The sequence below is a fragment of the Macaca nemestrina genome, chromosome 9 (assembly GCF_043159975.1).
Source record: "Macaca nemestrina isolate mMacNem1 chromosome 9, mMacNem.hap1, whole genome shotgun sequence".
Lineage (NCBI taxonomy): Eukaryota > Metazoa > Chordata > Mammalia > Primates > Cercopithecidae > Macaca > Macaca nemestrina.
Genome location: NC_092133.1, coordinates 122,137,930 through 122,157,167, shown reverse-complemented (window position 1 = coordinate 122,157,167; position 19,238 = coordinate 122,137,930). Strand labels below are relative to the sequence as shown.

Below are 19,238 nucleotides of genomic sequence, written 5' to 3'. Positions count from 1 at the left end.
GTAAGATAAAAGGACAAAGAACACAGCTCACAAAGGAAGAACTACAGTAGCTGACGAGTATTAGAGAACTGAAACAGTGAATCACCACTTTTTAATTATTAAATTGGCAAAGATTAGAAAGTATGACAATACCTAGTGCTGGCAAAATGCAGGGAAATAGGTACATTCGGACACCGGGAGTGGGAGCAGAAACTGGCCCACCTCAGAGCTGTCCAATGAAACATGCTGTGATACGATTATACAAACCACTTGGTGTAGCACTGAGGAATTAAGTTTTTAACTTTATTTAATTTTAATTAATTTAAAATTTAATATAAACAGCTACAAGTGGCAAGTGGCTACCATATTAGACAGCACAGGTCTAGCCTTTTTAAAGAACAATTTGTCAAATGGAGGTGAACCTTAAAATTGTATTTACTTGTGACTCTATAATTTTACTTAGAGGAGGTTCTCCTATGGAAATAATTACAGATGTATATACAAATTTGGCTACAAAGAGGCAATATTTTAGGCCCAGTGCAGTGTGGCTTGCGCCTGTAATTCCAGGACTTTAGGAGGCCAAGGTGAGGTGCATCACTTGAAGCCAGGAGTTCCAGACCAGCTTGGGCAAACATGGCAAAACCCTGTCTCTACTAAAAATACAAAAAATTAGCTGGGTGTGGTGATGCATGGCTGTCATCCCAACTACTTGGTGGCTGAGGCATGAAAATCGCTTGAACCCAGCAGGCAGAGGCTGCAGTGAGCCGAGACTGTGCCACTGCATTCCAGTCTGGGCAACAGAGTCTCACTCTGTCTCAAAACAACAACAAAAAAGGAGGCAATATTTTATTTCCTTTTTTACGGCAATGTTTCCTCTTTTTTATACTAGCTTTTATTTAATAAAAAACAAAATCCCGGCCGTACACGGTGGCTCACGCCTGTAATCCCAACACTTTGGGAGTCCAAGGCGGGGGGATCACCTGAGGTCAGGAGTTCGAGACCAGCCTGGCCAACATGGTGAAACCCTGTCTCTACAAAAATACAAAAATTAGCCAGGCATGATGGTGGGTGCCTGTAATCCCAGCTACTCAGGAGGCAGAGGCAGGAGAATCGCTTGAACCAGGGAGGCGAGGTTACAGGGAGCCAAGATGGTGCTATTGCACTCCAGCCTGAGTGACAGAGTGAGACTCCATCTTAAAACAAAAACAAAAACAAAAACAAAAACCTGCATATAATTTAAAAAAAAAAAAAAGTAAAAACTACAAAAAGGAATACAATGAAAAGTGGCTTCCTGGTCTGCTTTCTAAGAGGCAAAAATGAGTTGGGGTGTGAGTGTGTGAACGTCTAGATATAGAATGAGTCTTGCACACCCTGTGTAGCTGTATTTGCCTTCTCCTTTCTTATGTTAATGGCAACAAACTCCCTGGAGGTTATTCTGTATTAGCTCACTAAAGTTCCAGGTCCTAGTCTTTTGTTACTACAAATGAGTTGCATTTCATAATCATTATCTCCTCCATATTTTTTATTATGTACTCCATCAATAAAACCTCTTTGAAAATGCAATTATTATTTTTTTAATTTTTATTTTTTGAGATGGAGTCTCGCTCTTTCACCAGGCTGGAGTGAAGTGGTGTAATTTTGGTTCCCTGCAACCTCTGCCTCCTGGGTTCAAGTGATTCTCCTGCCTCATCCTCTAGAGTAGCTGGGACTATGGGTGTCAGCCTCTCAAGTAGCTGGGACTACGAGCACGCGCCACCATGCCCAGCTAATTTTTGTATTTATAGTACAGACGGGGTTTCACCATGTTGGCCAGGATAGTCTCAACCTCTTGACCTCGGGATCTGCCCGCCTTGGCCTCCCAAAGTGCTGGGATTACAGGCATGAGCCACCGCGCCCAGCCGAAAATGCAATTCTAATATATGTATATTTACTTATATTTACTTATTCTTTTATATCCACCACTCTACTAATATATTATAAAACACATATGAATAAGAAAATCAAAGATAAAAAACAATCTAAAAACATCATTAAGTGAAACATTCTCATGAAAATATTAATATTAAAAACAATGAGACTGAAAAATTGCTTAATACTGGGTAAAATACTCAATTAAAGGCCTGGTTCCAAATTCACTTTATTTTGGCACCTAACTTTGAATGGCCATCCCAGTTGGAAAAGATGACCCAAAAGGATACATCTATCCACATGGAGCGTCCTGTTGGCCATGTTTACTATGCTCTGATATTCATTGTACAATACAAATTATGAAAACATTTTCATAAAAATCTTCCCCAAGTCAATCATTTGGTCTTGCAAACTAAACAGAAAGTGTTATTTATCTGAGATGGGGGTCTTGTCACCCAGGCTGGAGTGCAGTGGTGTGATCGTAGCTCACTGCAGCCTCCAACTTCTGGGCTCAAGTGATCCTCCCACCTCAGCCTCCTGAGCAGCTGGGACTACAGGCCTACACCATCACGCCTGGTTGTATTTTTAACAAATGAGTTCACTTTGTTTGAAAGATTTACAGGTTAAAATTCTATTTTCAACATTTTTAAATCCGTAAAAATAAGTTTTTATAGGTCACATTGTTTTGGTCATAGAATAACACATAACAAAGAAAATACTATCAAGCATCGACTTTTTTTTTTTTTTTTTTTGAGCCAGTCTTGCTCTGTTGCCCAGGCTGGAGTTCAGTGGCATGATCTCGGCTCACTGCAACCTCTGCCTCCCGGGTTCAAGTGATTCTCCTGCCTCAGCTTCCAGAGTAGCTGGGACTACAGGCATGCACCACAATACGCAGCTAATTTTTGTATTTTTAGTAGAGACTGGGTTTCACTATGTTGGCCAGGCTGGTCTCGAACTCCTGACCTCAGGTGATCTGCCCGTCTTGGCCTCCCAAAGTGTCAGGATTACAGGCGTCAGCCACCACACCCAGCCAAGGATCTACTTTCAAACGTCCTTTCTACAGCATAAATAGTTTTCAAAACACTTTCATATTCATTGTTAAAAACCCATCTTTATTTTGTAAAAATATTTTAATATAATAAAAGGATTAAATATATTAGTCTTCAGTGAGTATGCTGCCATTAACATAGAAAGAGGGAGGCAAATACAGACAGGGTGTGCGCCACTAGTTACACTTCTAGACGTGTGCACCCCCCACTCTGATTCATTATTCCTTCTGTGGAGGGCCAGGAATGCAGACTCAGACACTTTTCATTGTATCCCCTTTCGTACTGTTTTAATGTTTTAAGCGTGTGCAGGTTTTTTTTTTAGACCCTACATCAATAATTTATTTATTTAGTTATTTGGTAAAAGAAAAGTATAAAACTGAAGATCTTTAAATTCAAAAACTTTTAAAAGTACTTTGTCAAAATACTAGGAAGCCTCCATATGATAGGAAATATTCCCGTGGTTGCCCTCCACCTTATAAAAAGATGTCACTGCAACTCTGGGGTTATCTATACATCCACTCAACTGGGTATCTTGTTGCAATATCTTGAGAGCGAAAGAACGTGGGATGATGCCGAGTGATGAGGCCATCATCAACCTGTGAGCGCTGTGGAAATCCCATTTTTCCCTTGGGAAACGCCGGTGCCCTATGTAACACATAAGCTCTGCTAATGGGCACAGTGAGGGTGCTGGCATAAGTCTGAATATCAAAGATGAGAAAGCTTAATTACTCTCTCACTGCTTTAAGATAAAAATAAAGATCAATAGAAATTCAAATACAGTCTTCTTAAATTCCAAAGAATCATCTTGTCTACCTCACTTTGGAGACCACAACTTCATAACAATAAAAAAAAATGGAAACAATCAAAATGTCCAACAATAGAAACCTGTTAAATAAACCATGGGGCAGATATCTATATTATGGACTACTATGGAGCCATTAAGGTGATGATACAGACATATGAGTATATGGAGTGAAAAAATACAAAACAGTATTGTAGCATAGTCCCATTCTTGTAAAAATATTATATGCACATACGTGCATCAGAAAAGTCTCAAGAAATAGGCTGGGCGCAGTGGCTCATGCCTGTAATCCCAGCACTTTGGGAGGCTGAGGTGGGAGGATCACCTAAGGTTGGGAGTTTGAGACCAGCCTGACCAACATGGAGAAACCCCGTCTCTACTGAAAATACAAAATATTAGCCAGTCGTGGTGGTGCATGCCTATAATCCCAGCTACTCAGGAGGCTGAGGCAGGAGAATTGCTTGAACCTGGGAGGCGGAGGTTGCAGTTAGCCGAGATTGCACCATTGCATTCCAGTCTGGGCAACAGAGCAAGAATCCGTCTCAAAAAAAAAAAAAAAAAAAAAAGAAAAGTCTGAAGAAATATCTCTCTCAAAATAACAATTGGTAGGTTACATGTGATTATTTTCTTCCTTTTGTTTATCTGTATTTTTTTGAGTTTCTATTAGCAAATATTTCTTTCCATACTCACTAAAGCAACTCTCTTAAGAAAGAGCTGAATACTTCCATCTGGGTGTGTTCTTATCTGTAGAAGGTCATTTTCCCCTGTGCTAGCCTATTAAGCCAGCTGTGTTTTCTAAACCATCCATTTCAAACCCTTTGAAAGGTAACCCAAATCTTAGGAAACAATTTTAGAATATCTAATAATACTTCAGAAGCACAGCTTTGTGACTTAAATGGATCACACTGCTTACGGATTCTTTGTTAATTTGTGAACATAATCAGAAGAAATACTTTTATTTCAAAATCCTTTGGCTTCTTAAAGGCTATTAAAAAACAAAACACAGAATTTAATGAATATATCTGTGACAAAGACCTTATGGTGCTTTTAGAGTCACAGGATGCTTGGATGTGGCCAAATATCACATCGGATTTGCTTCTTTTCCTCTCTGTCCTAATGCTGGATCTGCTCTCTGCTCAAAGCTGCTTCTGGTGCCTTCTCTCAGCCACAAGTGTTGGTTGCCTCAGAGATGCACTTAAATATTCAACTCCACATTTCCTGTTTTCTTCATACTTCTGACCCCCTCCACCAAAGCTCCAGGAAGATCTATGTCAGTTCCTTACTCTGAGATGCGCTGCCTTTTCAATGGTATGATTTTGGAGAATGTCTTGAAGTAGACTTCTGTTATGTAACATTCCATTGCCCCATCTCTGCCTCCATGTCCACAGAAATAACTTCATTGGCAGAAAAAGAAATCCAGAAATGTCCTCTTTGCTAAAGCCTGGAGAACTCCAAGTTGAATTCTTTTTTAAAAATTATTTTATTTTTATGTTTATTTTTCAGAAATGGGGGTCTCACTATGTTGCCCAGGCTGGTTTTGAACTCCTGGGCTCAAGTGATCCTCCCGCCCTGGCCTCTAGAGTAGTTGAAACGAGAGCTGGGCCACCATGCCTGGCTGGGATGGCTTTTTGAGATCTCTGGGTTTGCTAATCGTTGGCTTGTTCATCTGCATTACTCTCCCTGGCACCTGTATTCGAGTTAGGTTGGAAAGTTTCTGAGGCATGTTCTTACTTCCTGGTTCTAAGCAAAGAATATGAAGACTCTAACAAAATTCCAGTTAATCTTGGAGGAAATTGATTTTAAGAAACATAAATGCGGCCGAGCATGGTGGCTCGCACCTGTAATCCCAGCAATTTGGGAGGCCGAGGTGGGAGGATCAAGAGGTCAGGAGTTCAAGACCAGCCTGGCCAACATGGTGAAACTCCGTCTCTACTAAAAATACAAAAATCTGTCAGGTGCAGTGGCGGGCACCTGTAATCCCAGCTACTCCAGAGGCTGAGGCAGGAGAATTGCTTGAATCCAGGGGAGGCAGAGGTTGCAGTGAGCCGAGATTGTGCCACTGCACTCTAGCCTGGGCAACAGAGCAAGACTCCGTTTCAAAAAAAACAAAAACAAAAAACAAAAAACATAAATGCTTGGGAAAGCTGTTTGTCATCTATCCCAAAGGGTAGCTCTGCAAGTGCGGCAGTGACAGGGGTGGACAGTGCAGGGAAACAGTGTGCACACAGCATTTGCGTGGTGTGCAGAGATGGGCTTTCTCCTGCGTCCCCCGTCCCCACAAATTGAACTAGAGAAGACGATCTGTATATTTCTTTAACCTTATTAATTAAATACATCTTCTCGGCACCAGAATATGCAGGGATGGACTGGCTTGCTGGTATTTCTTTTTTTTTTTTTTTTTTTTTTTTTTTTTTTTTTTTGAGACGGAGTCTCGCTCTGTCACCCAGGCTGGAGTGCAGTGGCCGGATCTCAGCTCACTGCAAGCTCCGCCTCCCGGGTTCACGCCATTCTCCTGCCTCAGCCTCCCGAGTAGCTGGGACTACAGGCGCCTGCCACCTCGCCCGGCTAAGTTTTTGTATTTTTAGTAGAGACGGGGTTTCACTGTGTTACCCAGGATGGTCTCGATCTCCTGACCTCGTGATCCGCCCGTCTCGGCCTCCCAAAGTGCTGGGATTACAGGCTTGAGCCACCGCGCCCGGCCGGCTTGCTGGTATTTCAACCCCTTTTGGAGATGCGACCAGATTTAGAGTTCATTAGGCAAAACTTCTAGACCCTTGTATTTAAAGAAGTTATTATAAAAAGGGATTAATTTAGAAGAAATCACTTTAGATTAATGAGATAGAGGAAGTATGAACTCACCTGGGGAGCAGGTCACTGAATCCTTCAGTTGCTTGGCTTTGGTTGTCACCTGTTTCAAAACATAAAAGCAAAAATCTTACTTTCCATGTACCTACTGTAGGCTGAGTGAAACTATTCCATGTAAGCTCCATGTGAATGAACAGGGTTCACTGAATCTCAGGTCTGAAAGACCCTCAGTCATCTGTCCCATCCATTAATGTAATTAACAAGAAAATTGAGGCCCACAGAGATTAAATGGATTGCTCCAAAACACCCATCCACTCAGCAGCACAATTAGGACAAGAACTCACATACCTGGACTCCTTCTAGTTCAATGACAGTTCTGTTATACAAGACTGCCTCTTAAAAGATACTACTTTCAAGGCCAGGCATGGTGGCTCATGCCTGTTATCCTAGCACTTTGGGACACCAAGGCGGCTGGATCAGTTGAGGTCAGTAGTTCAAGACCAGCCTGTCCAACATGGTGAAACCCCATTTCGATTAAAATATAAAAAGTAGCTGGGCAAGATGGTGGGTGCCTGTAATCCCAGCTACTCTGGAGGCTGAGGCAGGAGAATCGCTTGAACCCAGGAGGCGGAGGTTGCAGTGAGCCGAGATCGCACCACTGCACTCCAGCCTGGGCAGTGAGACCTTGTCTCAAAAAAAAAAAGATACTGCTTTCATTATGCAAACAGGTCATTTTTTAAACCTAGAATTTCCAGAAATTGAATATCTTTCTTCACTGGAGAAGATTACAAGCACATGCCTGTAGTCCCAGCTATTTGGGAGGCTGAGGCAGCAGAATTGCTTGAACCCAGGAGGTGGAGGTTGCAGTGAGCTGAGAACACGTCACTGCACTCCAGCCTGGGTGACAGAGCCAGACTCCATCTAAATAAATAAATAAATAAACAAAAATAAAAAAAATTACAGAACATTCCTGTTACTCCAGAAAGTTCCCTTGTGCCCTTAATGCAATCTCTATCCTGCCACAGATAACCACTGTTCTGACTTCTATTGTATATTTTTAAAAAATATGGGGTTAAAGTTATTAATTTTTTTCAAATGAATAGTTAATTGCCCTAATACACTTATCTAACAAGCTATACTTTCCATTTATTTAAAATATGAATTTCATTAAAATTATGTTCGGCTGTATACATGTGCTATTATATTTTTCTATATTTCTCTATCCCATTAATCCATGTATATTCTTGAACCAACACTTCAAGGCTTTAATGAAATTTGAAAGTAAAACGTCAGAAAGCATGATCATTAAGAGCCAAGAAAGAGTCAGGCAGATCTGCTCTTCAATCTTGGTTCCACCTCTCAGCTGGGTAACAGACAGCAATTTTCCATCCTTTCTCTGTTTCATATATTACCCTCTGTAATGTGTGGATACCACTACTAATACCATTTGCCGCTTACGGATGTTTTCAGTTTGAAACAAACCCTTAGCATGATACCTGGCAGACACTAAAGGCTCAGTAAATATTACCTGTTACAACTGAAATAGATCATTTGTTTTCCATTCATACAAAGTGCAGAATTAGAACATTTAAAGCTGCGTGGAAACACTTTTCAATTTTGTTCTCTACCTTCCACTCTCTCTACAGATGACCTTGCTTCCTATTTAATGTAAGCAAACTGAACTTATCCAACATGAGCTTCCTTGACTTCTGAATTTCCCAGCTCAAAAATTTGCTTGCCCCACCACATATCCATCCCTTCTTTTATCCTAATTCAAAGAAATAAATGCATTCCTTCCCCTTGAGGCTAAATCTGCCCCTTGAATCCTCACAGAACTATGTGCCATCAGTCATCTGCTTTCATCTTCAACTTCTCCCTGTCCATCAGATACATCCCATAAACCTTCAAACTTAGCTCAAGTAGTCTACTCTAAAAGACAATCTTCCCTTGACTTTATCTTTTCTATTCTACTTGGCATTCATGAGAGTATCTCCTAGTTTTCCTTCTTTCTCTGAATGTTCCTCCACTGGCCTCTCCTATATACTCCTGCCTCGTTCCCTAATAGAAGTGTTCCTCAACATTCTGCCCATGTTCTTTCCACTTTCTACTCTGGTATTTCATCCCATCTATTCAACAATACTTTAGAAAAGAAATGATTAACCTACATCTCTGGCCCTGACTTCTACCTTGGAATGCCAGTCTCACAGAAATTGACCATGCAACAATGGATCCTCGGATCTGAAAGGGACTTCACCTATGTAACATTAAGCTTACTATGCAATAGGCACTGTTCTAAATAAGCTGTGTGTGTATACATATTCCTCACAGTAGCGATATTAGGTAGGCATAGAACTGTTACCTGATTTTACAGAATCTGAGGCCTAGGGAGAATAAATAATATATCCAAGTTAAACAGTTACTGAGAAGCTAAAACCAGACAAGTAGGAATCTAAAATTTTTGCTCTCAATCACTGTAACATAACCACTTTTTAAATCGAACTCTTTCATTTTATAGAAAAAAAAACAAGCCAAGTGCTCTTTCTGCTATACTACATGGCTTTACTTTCTAACTGCCATTAAATCTCTTAGAGGTCTCCTAGTTCCTGAAACTAAACAATGTAAAAACTAAACTCATCAGTTTTTCTAATAAAACAACAACTCTGCTTTTCCTCCATTGCTTAATAGTTTTATCACCCAAGTCACTCAGGCTTAAAATCTAACAGTCCATTTTTGGAGTTTTCTCTCCTTCCCCAACCAGTTGCTTCATAGTATCAATTTCATTTGTTCCCTACTCTCTCAGACCTCCACCACCTGCACCAGTCCTTCATTCTCACTTGACCAAACTAATATAACACCTTCTAACAGGTCCCTAACTTAATTAATAGTTAATAATTAATGACTGATACGGAGCATTTTTTAATGCGTTTATTGGACTTTTGTATATCTTTCTTGGAGGAATATCTATTTCATATCCTGTATCCATTGCTTATGTGGGTCATTTAACTTTTTATTATTGAGTTGTAAGATTATTTTTTTCTTTTTTTTTTTTTTTTTGAGATGGAGTCTAGCTCTGTCGCCCAGGCTGAAGTGCAATGGCACGATCTCAGCTCACTGCAGCCTCCACCTCCCAGGTGCAACCGATTCTCCCAACTCAGCCTCGCAAATAACTGAGACTACAGGCATGCGCCACCACGCCCGGCTAATTTTTTGTATTTTTAGTAGAGATGGGGTTTCACCATGTTGGTTAGGCTGGTCTCAAACTCCTGACCTGAGGTAATCCGCCTGCCTCGGCCTCCCAAAGTGCTGGGATTACAGGCATGAGCCACCATGCCTGGCCAGAGCTGTGAGATTCTTGATGTGCTCTGGGTACATGTACTTTTATCAGACATAAGATGTGCAAATAAGTTCTCTCACTCTTTGGGTTGCCTTTTCACTTTCTTGATGGTGTCCTTTGACTCACAAAAGTTTTAAATTTTGCTGAGGTCCCATTTATCTATTTTTTTAATTTTGAAGTTTTTGGTTGCTTGTGCCTTTGGTGTCATATCTAAGAATCCCCTGCCAAATCTAAGGCCAGGAAGACTTAAGAGTTCCAAATTAAATTACTTTAATTTCTTTCAACAATGTTATATAGTTTTCTTTTTTTCTTTCTTTTTTTTTTTTTTTGAGACGGAGTCTCGCTCTGTCGCCCAGCCTGGAGTGCAGTGGCCGGATCTCGGCTCACTGCAAGCTCCGCCTCCCGGGTTTACGCCATTCTCCTGCCTCAGCCTCCCGAGTAGCTGGGACTACAGACGCTCGCCACCTCGCCCGGCTATTTTTTTGTATTTTTTTACTAGAGACGGGGTTTCACCGGGTTAGCCAGGATGGTCTCGATCTCCTGACCTCGTGATCCGCCCGTCTCGGCCTCCCAAAGTGCTGGGATTACAGGCTTGAGCCACCGCGCCCGGCCAGTTATATAGTTTTCAAAGTTAAAGTTTTTCACTTCTTTTGTTTAATTTATTCCTAAGTATTTGATTCTTTTTGATGCAATTATGAATGTAATTATTAATTCCATTTTCAGGTTGTTCACTGTAAATGCATAAAAAAACTGATTTTTGTAATACTGCTATATATCCTGCAATCTTGCTAAACTCATTTATTAGTTCCAATGTTTTTTTTAGTGCACTTCTCAAGATTTTCTACATATAAAATCATGCCATCTGCAAACAGATAATTTTACTTCTTTTTTTCCATCTTATTTCTTTTTCTTGCCTAACTGCCCTGGCTAAGACTTCAGTACAATGCTGAATAGAAGCAGCAAGAGCAGACATCCTTATTTGGTTCCTGATCTTAGCAGGAAATCATTCTTTCACCAGTAAACACGGTGTTGTGGGTTTTTAGTAGATGTTCTTTTATCTGGTTGAGGTACTTCTTTTTTATTGCTAGTCTGCTGAGTGTTTTTATAGTGCAAGGGTGTTGGATTTTGCCAAACACTTTTTTTTTTTTTTTTTTTTTGTGAGACACAGTCTCGCTCTGTTGCCCAGGCTGGAGTACAATGGCACAATCTTGGCTCACTGCAACCTCTGCCTCTGGATTCAAGTGATTCTCCTGCCTCAGCCTCCCGAGTAGCTGGTATTACAGTTACGCACCACCACACCTGGCTATTTTTCGTATTTTTAGTAGAGATGGGGTTTCGCCACGTTGGCCACACTGACCCTGAACTGCGGACCTCAGGTGATCAGCCTGCCCTGGCCTCCCAAAGTGTTGGGAACCACCGAGTCCGGCTCAAACACTTCTCTTGAGATGATCGTGTGATACTGCTTTTTATTCTGCTGACATGAGGTATTTACATTAATTGATCTTGAGATGTTTAACCAACCTTGCGTTCCATGGTTGATCAGGGTGATTTTTTTTTTTTTTTTTTTTAACATAAATCTTCACCCAGCCTGAAGTACAGTGGTGTGATCAAAGCTCACTGCATCCTCCAATTCCTGGGCTCAAGGGATTCTCCCTGCTTAGCCTCCTGAGGAGCTGCAAGTACAGGTACACACCACCATGCCTAGCATCATGGTGATAATTCTTTTTATAAGCTGCCGAATTCAGTTTGGTGGTATTTGTCAATATTTATTTGCATCCATATTTATAAAAACATTCGTCTGTAGTTTTCTTGCGATGTCTTTGGTTTTGCATCAATGCAATACTGCCATCATAAAATGAGCTGATAAATATTCACCCCTCTTCTGTTTTTTTTTTTTGAGAGCACTGGAATTTTTTAAATGTTTGGTAGATTCAATGGCGAAACTATCTGGACTTGGACTTTTCATTGTGTATAGGTTTTGGATAACTAATTCAATCTTTTTACTAATTACAAGTCTATCTATTAAAATTGTCTGTTTCTGATTCAGTTGTAGCAGTTTGTGTCTTTCTAGGAATTTATCCATTTCACTTCTATTAGAAAAACAGCCATCTAATTTCTTGATATTCATTTATTCATGGGTGTATTCCTTTATAATCCTTTTTATTTATATAAGATTGGCAGTAATATCCTTTTTTCCCCCCACTTTTGACTGTAGAAATCTGAGTCCTTTCTCTTTTTTTCTTGGTTAATCTTACTTAAATTAAATGCATGTTTATTTTCTTGGTATTTTCCAAGAATCAGCTTTTGGTTTCACTGATTTTCTCTATTTCTTTACTGTTCTCCATTTCTTTTTTTTTTTTTTTTTTGAGACGGAGTCTCGCTCTGTCGACCAGGCTGGAGTGCAGTGGCCGGATCTCAGCTCACTGCAAGCTCCGCCTCCCGGGTTCACGCCATTCTCCTGCCTCAGCCTCCCTCCATTTCTTTCATTTCTGCTTGTATTAGTCCGTTCTTGCATTGCTATAAAGAAATGCCTGAGACTGTGTAATTTATAAAGAAAAGAGACTGAATTGGTTCATGGTTTCACAAGCTGTACAGGAAGCATGGCAGTATCTGCTTGGCTTCTGGGGAAGCCTCAGGAAACTTACAATCATGGCAGAAGGCAAACTAGGAGACAGCACTTCACATGGCCAGAGCAGGAGGAACAGAGAGCGAGGGGAAGATGGTGCATACTTTTAAACAACCAGATCTTGTGAGACCTCTATCACGAGAACAGCACCAAAGGCGGAAATTCAACCCATGATCCAATCACCTCTCACAAGGCCCCACCTCCAACACTGGGGATTACAGTTTAATATAGAATTGGTGGAGACACAGAACCAAACCATATCGCAGCCCTATTTTTTTGTTATTTCCTTTTTTCTGTGTGCTTTAGGTATAGTTTGTTCTTTTTCTAGTATCTTAAGGTGGAAAGGTTAATGATTTGAGATCTTTCTTCTTTCTTACATAGGCATTTATAGCTATAAATTTCCCTCTAAGAAGTGTGCTAGCTGCATTCCTTGAGTCTTGGTATATCATGTCTTAATTTCATTCATCTCTGATAATTTTCCAATTTTCCTCATGATTTCTTCCATGATCCACTGATTATTTAGGATTGTGTTAATTCCCAAACATCTTTTGATTTGCCCTGATTTTTTTTCCCTGATACTGATTTCTAATATCATTCCACTAGAATTAAAGAACATACTGTGTATTATTTCTATCCTTTTAAACTTACTGATGTTTGTTGATGTCCTAGCATATAGTCTATTCTGGACAATGTTCCATGTATAAAGAAAAATGTATATTCTATTGTTAGATGGCGTGTTTTAGAAATATGTTAGGTAAAAGGGAGCTATTGAAATTTCCAACCATTATTGTTTAACTGTCCATCTCTTCATTCAAGTCTGTCAGTTTTTGCATCATGTATTTTGGTGTTCTGTTATCAGGCGCATACATATTTACAATTGTTATATCTTCCTGAATTGGCCTTTTTATAAATGTCCCTCCTTAGTAATTTTTTTTTTTTGCTTTAAAGATTACTAGAGGACATACAAAGATGTATAAAGATACAGAATATATTGCATTTTACCTAAATAATAAATCAAGCACAAGAGCATAATTCTAAGAAAAGCTTATGATTTATCTTGTAGAATTTAAATTTTTCTCTGCTTCCTGCCTGGATAAGTAAGTTGTGACATATATGGTCACACAAGGAGTTCATATAAACTTTTCATTTGAGGTCAACTGGCAAAGTCACAAATACATGTGACCTCAGAATCTCATAACTTAAGATTCATATAACTCTCTAACATCTTAAAGTCATGCTACAGCCTTTCATATACATTTTTTATCTTATATGAATAACTAACATATTAAACATATTAATGTATGTTCTTATAGCCAAATGGATCCCTAACATCAGAATCCTGCCCAGTAAACACATTCTAATGGCATGTGGGGATGAATTACCTTAGAGAATCATTCACCTAGCATTGATATTCTAGTATTAGAACATAGCCTTGACTGACTTAAGGTTTCCTGATACATAGTCAAGAACAAGCTTCGTTTCTACAGAGTCATGGACTCAGTTTGAGAAGAGAGTCACCTTATACTGGTAGTAGATTCTGAATACAGCATCTATCACAATTTAGCTTATCCATCACACATAATCTGAGTCCTTCAGATCATTACTGCCAAACAATGGAAACGATGTGACATTGCTATTGTCATTTTGGGGCCATACCTTTTTTTCCCTCACTTAAAAGGCCAACTTAGAACTTATAATAGGTTCATTAGACAGAGGCAAAGCACAGTCCATTTTCCAATTCTGTGTGGTCCAATGTTAATATTCAAGTCACTCTGCAAAGTCTACATCTCCTGCTGTTATAAGACAGTTTCATAAAAATGATAACTGCAAGTGACTTTTTTTGTTTTTTGAGAATTTCCCTTTTCACTAGTTTTTGTCTTGGGAAGAGCCATACACATGGTGGATGATGGCAAAATATTTTTGTTTGGGGGCAAGTTTGGCATCTTCAAATGATCATTTATGATTCCAGGTAGATAAAGAAACTTCTAAATAAGTAGTGGTCTAATATAAAGCTCAATGCCAGGGTGACTCAGTAAGATAGTAAGTCAGTTTGGGAAAGTAAATTCATCTTTCCATGACCATGGTCATCACCAAATTTATTTCTCTCCTTTAGATCTGAATGACTTTCAGTAAAGTGGGTACCAATTTACTCTCAAAATGTTTAGTGTTTATTTTCTCAGACAGTATGTAATAAATTTTTCAGCTAGTCATTCTATTTTTATATCATGTGCAGTTTCAGAAGATATGGGACTTTCTGTAGCCTCTTCTTGGGAGAAGACATTTATTCTTGGGAGAAGACATTTATTCCTATATATGTTTCACACAGATGAGGCCTCCCCCTTCTTCTTTGGTATCTGAGGAACTAATATTGTGGGCTACTGGCTTGGGTAGGCTTTTGGACAATCCAAAGTGCATTAACAGTATATGGATTGTAACTGTGGTGGAATATGTTTCACCACATTACGATTCCAAGCAGAAAACACTTTCTAACTCCTCTTCCTAATGCCCAAATTTATCTCTAAAATGCTTATGAAATTGGGGTCCTACGGTCTAAGTTTGTGACTTACGATAGGTAAGGGTACAGTGAATGAAAAAAAACTAAAATAGGTTGCATTCCCTCTAGTAAAAACAGATGAAATTAACAGAAAATTAAATCAGCAAAATGAAAACTATAGTTCACAAGCCAGAACTAGGATCAGTTAACAGTTACGTGGTTACGTATTTCTGTTCAATATAAAGAAGAATTTTCCAATTTTCTGAGCTATATAAAGTATATGTTCACATTTCTGGCATCTTCAGGTAACTCATAAAATAAGTACCGAATCTGGAAAATAACCTTAAGTCACATTTTTCAAATTCTGGCTGTCAGTGATATTTTAAGTATTACTCTAGTAACAAAAATTATGTAACTGTGAAGTTCATTATTTTCATTTGTTAAATTTACTCTTGGTCAACTTTCCACTTGAATTTAGCCCTCATTACAAGTGAGAACTACTACAGCGTTCAAACACAAAGCATGTTCTGTTACTTGAACATTAAAAAAACCACTCTGAAAAAGTACTTTTTTTCTCCTCTCCCTTCTCCTCCTAAATAAGCCACCTGAAAAATGTTTCCAACTGGTAGAAAGCAGTGGTGCTCATTCTTGTTATTTCTCTAATGTCTTTAAACTTTTCTGTGGATTATCTGTCTAGATAGAAAAATATGATATGATAATTGTGTTCATCTTAACTTTTAAAAGAGAAGGTCTTTCATTAACTGATTACCTCTATAAGCAATGTGGATAGCCATTTCCTGGGAGAAAACACTTATGCAAAAAGACAGTTGTGTGGTTTTGCAGATACTGTTACTCTACTAGTGAACACCGTAACAACATAATACATATTCACCCATATTATTCTCTTTTTAATGGTTTCCCCAAATTTTAAGACAAGGAGGCAATTTTAAATTGCATTAACATGTAATAGCTCAGGTATCACCATTCTATTGACTTGCTGCATTCTTAACTATACGTAAGAAGGTGTTATATATAATTCAGAGTAATAAAATAAATCCTTACTAGGCAGTATGATAACATCACCAGACCACAGACTATACTATGAGCTAAACCAGTTCTTTTATGAATATCATTCATAGTATTCAAAGTGTATGTGATTATTACTAGTAAATTTGATACAGGGTTTAAAGTTAAAGCAGATACTATCCTTTTGGTAAGATATAGGGCTCTGATGAGTGAGTACAAATTACAGATTCAGTATACTAGTAACACAGAACACTTAATAGGATCCAAAGACTATATAAGAATCTTAAATAGGAGATATAGAAAGAAATGGCTTCTTGTAATCTGCAAATATGCTTTGCTTTAATGAGTCACTAAAGAAGATGACAAAGTGTTCCATTAGAGCTTAATGAGTCCTTGAATATTTCTGTGGTTCAAATATTCAAAAGGATACCTGTGAGAGTCACTGCTTGCAGAATCCCTTAGGAGCATAGCCACATAAACTGGCCAGTCTCTCAGGACATGAAATACCTTGCTCTCACATTTACTCCCTTTTAGCCCAGCACCCTCAGGAAACCAAGTGATTTCACTTTGAAGATATTATCAGATCAAAGTATGACAAAGAACAGTGCTGCCACATATGCAGGGTTTGAAATCACGTTTTTGCTAAACCAAAAGGGCAACATGGCCTAAGAAAGAGTCAGAATGGTCCGAGTTGTAGGCCTGGGCTGACAATAACCAGTTTTGTGGCCTTCTTTATCTCTTTTTAAAACTCACATCTGTAACAAAAGTGATAATGTGATTTACAATTGCATAACGGTTCATTCCTATTAACAAAGTATTTTCATAAGACTGTCACATTTCATCCCCCAACTACCTTGTAAAACTGGTATCACAGGCTGGGCACAGTGGCTCATGCCTGTAATCCCAGTACTTTGGGAGTCCAAGGCGGGTGGATCATCTGAGGTCAGGCATTCAAGACCAGCCTGGCCAACATAGCAAAACCACGTCTCTATCAAAAAATACAAAAATTAGCTGGGCGTGGTAGTGCACACCTGTAGTCCCAGCTACTTGAGAGGCTGAGGCATGAGAATTGCCTGAACCTGGGAGGCGGAGGTTGCAGTGAGCCTGGATGACAGAGTGAGACTCCGTCTCAAAAAAGAAAAAAAAAAAATGCTGATATTACAGATGAAAAAACTGACTGAAGCTCAGAGTGATCTCAGGACCTGCAAAGTCATATACTTGAGTCAGAACACCTAAGGCAGGTTTCCTTTTAAATCCTGTTTTCTTCCCACTTTACATCTTTGTCCATAAAACAAAAGGATTGCATTCATGATTTCCTTTTAGTTCAAATATTCTGTGGTTCACTGGATGTCACATTATTAATAAAATATCCCAAATACCAAAGATTTATTAAGTATTTACTTAGTACATCACTGCACTGAGAACGGTAGTTTGTATATGCAAGGTATTATCCTATCCATTTCAAGAGGCTTACAATTGGGCTATTTACTTGCATATTCATTCAAGACACTGCAGATTAATTAGAACTGTGCTTATAAGAAAAAAAAAATCAGCTTCTTGCTTTAAAAAGGTCTTATTTATAAATCAATATTGGCCAAAGCAAGGAAATAGCAATCCAAACAGGCTTGTACACTGGCAATTTGAGGGTCTGGCCTCATGTCTCAAGAAAGAGGCCAATTCTGTACTCTTAAGCTGCATTACTGCCAATTTCCCATCGTGTGGAGGTAGGCAGGATGCAAGCCCTTTGTACTTCAATTTCCCCAGTGTTCATCAGATGTATCTGCCAGTGATATGTGTCACCCTACTAATTTGCAAGGATTGAAAGAATCCAGCAGGCTTGGTAGGTATCTCGTTCCTCTCTGTCAACTATTGCCTTTGCTCCTCTTCAAGGTGTGTCCTCCGTAGAAGAAGAAAACTGAAGGAGGATATCCTCTGGTCCAAGGCCTGCAAGTATTTGTTACTCCTTTACCAGAACATTTACTCCATGTCCTTTGACAGGGGAAAGTAGGCAGTCAAAAATACAACAAAATTCTAGAGATGGCTCTAGAATTCCTTTGAAAAATAAAACTGTCTTTGTTGAAGGGATAGTCTGGCAAGTGTTCCAAGTGGAAGTTGAATGCTCTCCCTGCCCTCCTGGGACTAGATGGCAACTGCCACCTGGACATCAGAGCAAAAGGCAAAGTACTCTGTAGAACACAGGAAAGAACATGGAGTCCAGGCTGAGGGTTAATCTGGAAGAGAGAAAGTGACAGGAAATGGAAGGCAGAGGAAGATGAAAAAAGAAAAAGGAGAAGGGGAAGGGAGAAAAGCAACTGGAAATAGTATGATTAAGAAGGGCACTGGACCACAGTGATATCTATAACTAGTATGTAATGTGTGGATTTTAAATTGTTTGTTATAGGGCGTTCCTCCATTTCCCCTATAAGATCACTAGGAATGTCAATCACTGTGTAAACTTCGAGCTCCATTTAACCTAGATCCACTCCTGCTCATTAATGCTTTTGGATGAGTAGATTCTTTTTTGAGAAATTCACTGTCGTATAGTACAAAGGGGACACACTAGAATACAGGGGCGTGAGGCAAGAAGAGTGCACACCTTGGGAATTAACACACATAATGGGAATATTTTTAGATTTTTCATGGACTATAGAGTCATTGGTGGTCTTAGCCCATTGGTTCTGGATCTCTAAGAGGCAGAGAGGTCCATCTGACACCTGAGTTATAATATGATAAAGATAGCGGAAAAGAGTAATTCCAGATCATACATTAGGTTGTTTACTATGTAAATTCAGGCATTTCATCTAACATTTGGGTGCCTTCAGATTTCCCACCCATAACAATCTCTTGAAAATTCATTTCAGACGTAATGATGAGGTTTTGATTTTAAAATGGGAAAAAAAAAATATATATATATATATACATTTTTTTTTTTTCTTTTTTTGAGATGGCATCTCGCTCTGTCGCCCAGGCTGGAGTGCACTGGCATGATCTCGGCTCACTGCAGCCTTCGCCTCCTGGGTTCAAGTGATTCTAATGCCTCAGCCTCCTGAGTAGCAGGCATCTGCCACCACAGCGGCTAATTTTTGTATTTTTAGTAGAGACGGGGTTTCACCATGTTGGCCAGGCTGGTCTCGAACTCCTGATCTCAGGGGATCCACCTTGGCCTCCCAAAGTGCTGGGATTATAGGAATGAGCCACTGTGCCTGGACTAAAAT

General features: G+C 39.3%; 1 protein-coding gene across 1 annotated transcript in view; it reads right to left on the bottom strand.

The window, feature by feature from the left end:
* Nucleotides 1–19,238, bottom strand: part of LOC105480046 (DnaJ heat shock protein family (Hsp40) member C1) — a 242,969-nt gene that overhangs the window by 3,902 nt on the left and 219,829 nt on the right. The window contains exon 11 of the mRNA XM_011738488.3: nucleotides 6,598–6,646. Coding sequence (XP_011736790.1) covers nucleotides 6,598–6,646 — 49 coding nt within the window. The remainder of the gene's footprint in view (nucleotides 1–6,597; nucleotides 6,647–19,238) is intronic.